This window comes from Capsicum annuum, chromosome 6, assembly GCF_002878395.1.
Source record: "Capsicum annuum cultivar UCD-10X-F1 chromosome 6, UCD10Xv1.1, whole genome shotgun sequence".
NCBI classification, from domain to species: Eukaryota; Viridiplantae; Streptophyta; class Magnoliopsida; order Solanales; family Solanaceae; genus Capsicum; species Capsicum annuum.
Window position 1 is genome coordinate 201,413,476 of NC_061116.1, and position 8,668 is coordinate 201,422,143.

An 8,668-nucleotide genomic window follows, 5' to 3' on the forward strand; every position below is an offset into this window, starting at 1 on the left:
TAATTTGGTTAGGTTAAAAAAAAAATACATGCTTATGGTCATTATTTGAGCTACGATTATGGCTTATTGCAATATCCAACAAGCATTCGATAAGTTTATTAATTTTCTTAATTTCCCATCAAATGAATTAATGTATGGTTATATTTTATACACTTAATAAAGAATTTTATTAGAAAATAAGCTAACGTACATATTCTTTTAATGATAGCTTGCATATAATTGACCCAACAAGTATTGAATTTAGACGATTCCACTAATTCTTTCTACCTTTTTATGGTACTATATCAAACAACATATATTCATTCAAACTTTATTTATTTATTTTGGGTGGGGGGTGGGGGGTGGAGGTGGGGGTATCTCAAAAGATTAGGAGGAAAGAAACGTGATTTAGAATATCCCAAAACATCAATGTTATACCGAACAAACAATTATATGTCCTTGCTTTCTAAAGTTGTAAAGTATGTACTTCCTCCGTTTCGTATTAGTTGTCCTTTTTGCTAAAAATATTTGTTTTAATTTACTTTTTTCATTTTATTTTAGTTGATCCTCTTTTTAAAAATATTTGTTTCAATTTAGTTGTTCCTTTAATGAAATTAAGAGGATTTTAATATGTTCTTTCAATAATACCCTTATCATTAAATAACTAAACAAATTGTATAACTCAAATTTATATTTTCAAAGTATAATTAATATGACTAATTTGGTAAAATAGACCTCTAATAAATATTTCTCTTAATGGGTGGGTCAAGTCCATAGGGGCCAACTAATACGAAACGAAAGGAGTAGACGTTTCACTTATGAAATCAAGAGAATTTTATTACGTTCTTTCAAGATTATCCCTATGATCACTATATAAAGTGTATAACTCACATTTATACTTTTAAAGCTTAATTAATAAAATTAATTTGGTAAAATAAGCATCTATGAATATTTTTTTAATGAGTGTGTCAAGTCCATGGAGGCCAACTAATACGAAAGAGAGGACTTCTATCAGTTTCTGGTTTCAACTAGTGAGTGCTCCAAATTTCGAGGTTAATTTCACTAATCAAGATGGGTTGAAATTTGAAGTGAATGAAAAATATTTAAACATTAATGATAAATCAAACAATTGTAGTTATAATTTTAGTTCTAAATCGCCAGCTACAATCTTTCTTGGAGAAAGTTGGCTGATGTAGCAATTTCGTCCCCTTATTATTCTTTATAATGATACTTTTTAAAAATTATAAAACATCACAGCGTTATGTATTTTTATAGTAGATATTCAATATATATATATATATATATATATATTATTAGTGAGCACTTTTTCAATAGAGACGAGCTTTTAAAAATTTTGCTATATAATATGACATCGGATGGTAATAATGCAACTTATGAATAGGAGTATGCATTGGTTTGGTTTGATTTTATATTTTGTTAGGAGTATGCATCGGTTTGGTTTGATTTTATATTTTGTTGGTTTGATTTATCGATTTTCAAATTTTAAATATATTAAATTAATATCTAAACTAATAAAATATTTCTTATCGATTTTTAATACTTACCGATTTGATTTTTGATTTACTCGATTAAAAAATGTTCATAAAAAATACAAATTACATGCATAATAATCTAAGGAAAAAGCTTAAAGAATGCATTAAAATTGATGCTAACGTATAATAAGACATGTAAAATCTCTTGATATCAGATATAGTATCTTCAATAAGAGAAAAATACACACACCTTATTATTACTCGACTCTTATAGAAGTTAGATTTTTTCAACTTTGTATAATTTAACAAATTAAGAAGAATTTATTATTTTTTTTTCAATACTATTTTTGTATCATAGCAGTAAATCAATAGTAATTTTTTAATTTAATTTATTGATCGATTCAATTTTTACATACCCCTAATCTTCCTCTTTTATTTCCTTTAATTCTAAACAAGCAAATTTAGGAAATGACAATGTTGAAGACAAAATAAAGTAAAAGAAGGCCGACACGAAAAAGTATGACGGCCCAAGTTCAGGGCCCAGCTAGTTTCACAATAACTTCATTAGTTCAGTTCTTGACAAATAAGATTGAAGAAGGAAAATATATATAAAGTAGCATACTTAAGTATTAAATTACAAAAAATAACAACACTTTTATCAAATTACATTTTGTAGTATATGTATTTGTATGTAGTTATATTTTTGTAGCAACAGTTTGCAAAAATACAAAATACATATCAATCATAGGGGCAGTAAAGATTATATGTATTTATATTTTTGTAGCAACAGTTTGCAAAAATACAAAATACAACTTGCTATATTATGTAATTATGAAACTGTTGCTATGAAACTCATAATTAAGGGGATAGGTATGCTATTTCTGAATTTTGCCCATTGAAGAATTAACTTAAATAGTTATTCACCCACAAATTAAATTAAAAAGAGATAGTCACAGTTGTATAATGTATGTATAATATGTGTGTGTTCGTGTATAATCTATGTATATCGGGTAGAGAAATAAACAGTAAATATTTCAGGGTATTTGTGTAAAGATATAATTAAACATAAAAGTAACCCCCGACGCATCGTAAAGATGTCAAAATTTCACCACTACATTTCAAACTCAATCTTCATAGGCATGGAATGGAAGTATGGAATGATTCTTTTTCTTGTAACAGTCTTGGTTTTAATGCTTCCCAGTGACAAATATTTTGTTGGAAAAAGCACACTCTATAGCACTTTTTAAAACATATAGCCCAAGTTTGAAAATTTTTCAAAAGTGGCCAGTCGGATATACTATTTTTGCTTTATAGTCATTTCCTAATTTGGGTCATTTTGTCCTACGTAGTTCATGTACAGTCCATATACAATACTGATGCAGTCTATATACAATACGATACAGTATTCAACTTGGATAATTCGGCCCTTTTAAAAATATTTTAATTTTTTTTCTTATAAATTTTTTAACTGATCAAATATTCATTTTTTTTTTAAATTAGAAATAATAATTAAATTATATAAAAATGATATAATTGTTAAATAGAATATGTATCTATATAAGATAGATGTATAGAAATTGTATAGTTCAATCAAATATGTATATGTATAAAATAATATATAAAAAGTGTATGAAAATTATATAATTGTTGTATAAAATGTGTAAAAATAAATGTATAGTTATTGTATAAATTGTGTATCAAAACTGTATAATTTTCGTATAAAATATTTATATGTATAAGATTTATATAGAAACTGTATAGAAGGTGTGTAGAAACGGTATAGAACAAGCTAGTAAATTAAAATGGCTATAAAGTGAAATTTAAATTCCATGGCCATTTTCAAATTTGAAGTGTCGTTTCTTTCCTTTCCCCTATTTATTTTGTTGGTCATATTATTTGGAACTAAATGTGTTCACATAGGGCATAATGATTATGGAGGATTCTTATTGTCTATTTTAAGAGAAAATATATTATTTCCTCCCTGAATTTGTCGTGAAAACTTATTTTAGCACTTAAAATTAACTTATAATTATTTACTCACTTAACAGCTTTCAACTGAATTTTTTAATACCTTAATTGTTGTCGTGGCAAATTTTTAAAAAATCAATACATAAATAACTTTAAAAACGTGAAAAAAGGTGGGGTCCACCTTTCAAATTTTACAAATTTTATTTCTATATATATATATATATATATATATATATATATATATATATATATAAATAAAAAAAAAAAAAAAAAAAAAAAAATATATATATGAAAAAAAAAAGATAAACTAAAATCAAATCCCATCCACCCATCTTCTTCTTCTTCCTACCCGCACCATTGTTAGAGCTGAACAAGCTATAATTGAGATCAAACATTTCAATTTATGTACTTTATGATGTTCTGAAGCCAACCCAATTAGATATATTTGGTAAAACTCTCTTGCTATTAGATAATTTTTCATTGATGAATTTTCTTGCCATTACTTTTTCATATAAAAAAAAAGGGGTGTTGTGTACAACTGTTGGAAAGCATCTATGAACTTGAATATGAATCTGAAACTTGAGGGTTATTTGGAGTTCATTTAAATTTATCGTGGACAAAAATTGTTACAAAAATTTCAATAAAGGCAAGATTGGATTCTTCGTTCTTGTGGGTGGTTATTCAAATTGATTGCTAGGTAATGTTCCTATGCTTGTAAGAAGCTCATGATTCAAATCCGAGCTAATTTGGTAATGCTATTATACTGATTTTAAAAGTCATAATTTGAAAAATGGACAAAGAAGACAACTTGAAAAGCTAAAGTTCAACTTGAAAACCTTTTTCCAGTCTCCAGATGAGGAGGAAGGAGACGGAAGAGGGGAGGGGGGGGGGGGGGGGGGGGGGCGGGGGTCAGAGGGGGGGGGGGTGAAGAAGAAAGCCCACAGGGGAGGGGGTGGGGTGCGTGGTTCCGAAGAAAAAGAAAAATGGGGGTGGGGGGGCATTTTTTTATTTTTTTATTTTTTAAAATATATATATATAAATAGTATACATATATATATTTTTATTTATTTTTTAAATATAAAAATAGTATATGTGTGAGATTATTTAAAAAAAAAATTATAATTTATCACGTGGCAATGACATGGCAGTGATGTGGCACTGATTTGATAATGACATGACGCGTGTGTAGTGCACTCTCTGTTGTGAGAGTGGGCTTGTGATTTTGAGGTTGAAATTAATTCATTTGAAAGTTGTTAAGGAGGTTAAATAATTGTTCGTAGTTTAGGGTCTAAATAAGTTTTGGCGACAAGTTGAGGGGGATTTGATGTATTTTCCCCTATTTTAATTAGTTTGGATTGATGGATAGTTGATTGATTGAGTAAAATGAAATCTCCATCTACACAAGCTGATCACACATTGTCAGTGGTGGTATTTGTAGTGTAAGCAATGTCACTCGGATTTTCTAAAAATATTGACAGCGGTGGTATTTGTAGTATAAGCTATGTCATTCAGACTCTCTAAAAATAGTATCGTATTTGTGTTAGATTCTCCAGAAATGCACTAATTTTGGAGTATCCAACACGTAACTGAACCAAGCAACACAGAGAGCAAGTACATAGACCAGAGGCATTGCTTCCAGTAAAACAATAATCTAATTGAAACAAAGTTATAGAAACATAGTTCAAACAATTAACACAGCCTGATTGACTAAGGATACAACTTCAAACAAGGTTGTTGCAAAAAATGACTTAAACACACTACAACCTCAAATCAAACAAACAAAAATTCACAATTTTGAATTTTACTTTGACATGGACTGTACTTGGGGAGCTTGATTCACTTGTTGGTTCCCATAATGTTGCTGAGCAACTATACCATTCCACCCTGCACCACATTTATTAGAACAAGGTTAAGATCATGAATTATAGTTTCATCGCTATCTGTTAACAAAAATACTTTCATGTGTTTGATTCAACAGCGTGTACAAGTAACAATCCGGTCCTGTTAATTCAAACTTTTAGATGAACGCTACACACAATACAACATCATTGTACCTAGAGCAGGATCAAGTCCCTTGTTCCGAAGCTCTCTGAACTCTTGACAAAGAGCACAACAGGGACAGAAAATGTGGGAAATTATGTCCGAATAAGGAGCTTCCACAAGACTATATCTTTGTCTCAACTGAGTTCTATACTTTGAGCCCATGATCCACTGAGAGCAAAGAGCAGGCATCATCAGCATGTATATGAAAGTCCCCAAAGGACATGCTGCATTAATCACCAAAAAGAAAAAATCAATCTTTAGCAAGTCTTAGTTCATAGCACGAGCTACAGTAACCACAGTTTAATTTTCAAAACGAGAAGATAAAAGGGAAAGGGTTTAACTTCTATATACTGACAATGTAAAAAGTACTTGTGGGCCGCCTTGGCAACTTACTCATTTGTCCTGCATCAAGGACTTCTGCTATTTGTCCAAATGTAACACAAGGTAAGAACGCTGTCATAACAGCTGCACGCACAAACAAGAATGTTCTTTCAGTAGCGGATCAAGGATTTTAAGACAGTAGAATATTATTATAACAGCTTCACAAAAGATAATTTTGTTTCGAGGCGGATCAAGGATTTTAAGATAATAAATGATCGTTATAGCATCTAGACAAACAAGAATGTTCTTTAGAAGTGGATCAAAAACTTTTAACACAAATAAGAATCTTTTTCAGATGCAGATCACGGATTAGGTTTGAGGATGTGAAGAACCATAGTACTAGAATTTATTTTGTGATATTGTATAACAATAACAAACCCAGTGTAATCCAAAAAGTGGGTTTGGGAACGGTGGTGCGTACGCAGCCTTACCCCAACCTTGTGAAGGTAAAGAGGTTGTTTCTAATAGACTCTTAGCTCAAGTAAAACATATCAAACTCAAGTATGTAAAAAAAATGCGAAGTTATACTAAGATAGAGGAGAAGAATAGAAGCAACAACAAACAAGCTAATAAGGGAACAGCAGGTAACAAAATTGAAGAGTACTGTATATATAAGTTAATTACAACTACACATAATATAGAGTTATACCAAAATAAAATTCTAATTACCATTAGTTTGATCCAAATGACAATCAAATAAACCAGTGCTCCAAGGAGCTCCAATTGGTAAATGTGATGGTGACTGAAGTACAGCTTGTACTCCTTGGAACTGTTGAGGTTGTGAAGGATTTGGTTCTGTACCACTACTCTCTGGCTGAGGAGTTTCCCCTTCATTATTTGCTCCAACTCTTCCCATTGTATCCAAGAAAATTGTAATTACCCCTTAGTATATGATATGATGAAATATTTTTGCTAAAATATCAATGAGATCTTTCATATATATGCAGGAAGGGGTTTTTGTGTGATATGTCCATAGTGGATGGCATCTTTGACTTGGAAAAACCAATCAATGAGAGATTATTCAGATTAGCAGTGGTCAATTCAATTGTATGTCTTTTCCACGTTATACAATTTTTTAAGAGTTTTTTACATCAATATCATAGAAATTAACAAAATTAAGGGGTTAAAATAGAATAACGAAATTTGAAATCAGTTGTCAAGTTATTGGAAGTTTCCAAGACAATTTATTCCAAGTTGGCTATTGTATTCATATGCCACTAGGCCAAGTTTGGTAGCTAGTTACATCTTTGGGAGGAGGATTAACATAACGTCCCTTTTCAATATTGTTTGTTTGATTTGCATTTCAGTAGTTTCATTTTTGTTGTAGATATCTGGACTATCGTCCGTTGATTTATTGTACTTGAGCTGATGGTCTTTTTGAAACGTCTCGACCTCCACGAGTTAGGGGGAGCTCTCCTGTTGTTATTTAGACTATCATCGACTCTAACTTCACTCTTCAAATATGCTCTGTGGAATCAAATCTTTATCCCCTTGGTAGGAAAATGCCCAAGGCCATACATAGGACTTGCTGTTGATTTAGAAAATGAATAAAAAGATTATGACATTCTGGAAGTTAGTTATTCAATAATTCAAAGTCAACTTGCAATAGCAGAGACGTGTAGTGTATTCAAACAGATGATTAAATAAAATAATGTTCATACTAAGCCACTATTCTATATAGGGTTGGCAAACGGGTGGATTGAATTGGATTTGGACGGGTTAAATATGGATCGAGCAAAAATGATTTGAATTATAATTCGCCCATATAAATATGGGTAAATATGAATTTGATCAAATATGAATTGGGTAAAAATAATTTAACCCACTTTAATTCCTAAAGTCAAAAACTTAAAATTTCTGTATCATATCAACTTGACTTTATTTTCGTTTTTTTTTTTAGTTTTTTTTTTCTCTCTCTTCTATATGTAGCCTCTAGTTTTTATTTTTTTATTTTTTTATTTCTTTTTTTTTCTCTTCTATCTCTGCCCTTTGCTTCTCTTTCTTTTTTCTTTTCGTTCTTAGTCTTCTTTTTTTCTATTTTTTTATTTTGTTTTGTTTTACTTCGTTCTAATTTTTTTTTTTGGGTTGTATTTTATGTTTTATATATTTTTTATTTTTGAAAAACTTGGTTAAATCGAGTACAAATTATGGATGATGACTGAAATATCATAACCACTCAGTATATTTATATTTACCATCATTTTTTTCCTTTTTCCTTTCCTCCTTTTTCATTATTTTTTTCTTTTTGATTTTCTTATATTTTTTTTTCAATTCTTTCTTTACGCTTTTTTTCTCTCTTCTATATCTAACTTCTACCTCTCTCTCTTCTTCTTTTTTCCATTTTTGTTTTTTTTCTATTTTTAATTTTTTTTTTCTGATAACGAAATTACCTTAAGCGCATATTGATTTATATTCGCCCAACATTTATAATTTGCGTAAGTACACTCAAATGGACTCCACCTAATGGACAGATACAGAGATAGTATCCTGAAAGATCTTGAGATTACATTCGTCAAACCAAATATCATTAGCAGTCGCAAGAAGTAAACAAATCAAGGTTTCTACGTACTTCCTGCCTTGCCGACCCTAAGCTCTTATACAAATACAAATGTTACATTTGTATCATATGATACATGTTTATACAACTTGAACCATACGTATACTAATGATACTTGTTTATATACAAATATAAATGATAAATTTGATATACAAATACTAATGACACATTTGCATTGAATGATACATAGTATATTTATATATTTTAGTCTCAAAAAAATATAATTAATTCATACACTTATTTGTAT

At 29.8% G+C, this 8,668-nt stretch overlaps 1 protein-coding gene across 1 annotated transcript; it reads right to left on the reverse strand.

The window, feature by feature from the left end:
* Positions 1 to 5,073: 5,073 nt before the first annotated feature.
* On the reverse strand, positions 5,074 to 6,958 carry LOC107876119 (protein PLANT CADMIUM RESISTANCE 8). Its single transcript, XM_016723127.2, has 4 exons — positions 6,534 to 6,958; positions 5,877 to 5,948; positions 5,495 to 5,707; positions 5,074 to 5,324 (listed from the first exon to the last, which is right to left on the reverse strand). Exons 1-4 carry the CDS (start codon positions 6,718 to 6,720, stop codon positions 5,242 to 5,244), a joined length of 555 nt encoding a protein of 184 aa, XP_016578613.1. The 5' UTR covers positions 6,721 to 6,958; the 3' UTR covers positions 5,074 to 5,241.
* Between the last annotated feature and the right edge of the window lie 1,710 nt (positions 6,959 to 8,668).

Excerpts from the sequence above, each read along its gene's own strand:
- LOC107876119 (XM_016723127.2), bottom strand. The coding sequence starts at position 6,720 with ATGGGAAGAGTTGGAGCAAATAATGAAGGGGAAACTCCTCAGCCAGAG. Across the intron at positions 5,708-5,876 it reads CCTTGATGCAGGACAAATGA|CATGTCCTTTGGGGACTTTC; the intron begins GTAAGTTGCCAA and ends TGATTAATGCAG. Across the intron at positions 5,325-5,494 it reads GGGACTTGATCCTGCTCTAG|GGTGGAATGGTATAGTTGCT; the intron begins GTACAATGATGT and ends AATGTGGTGCAG.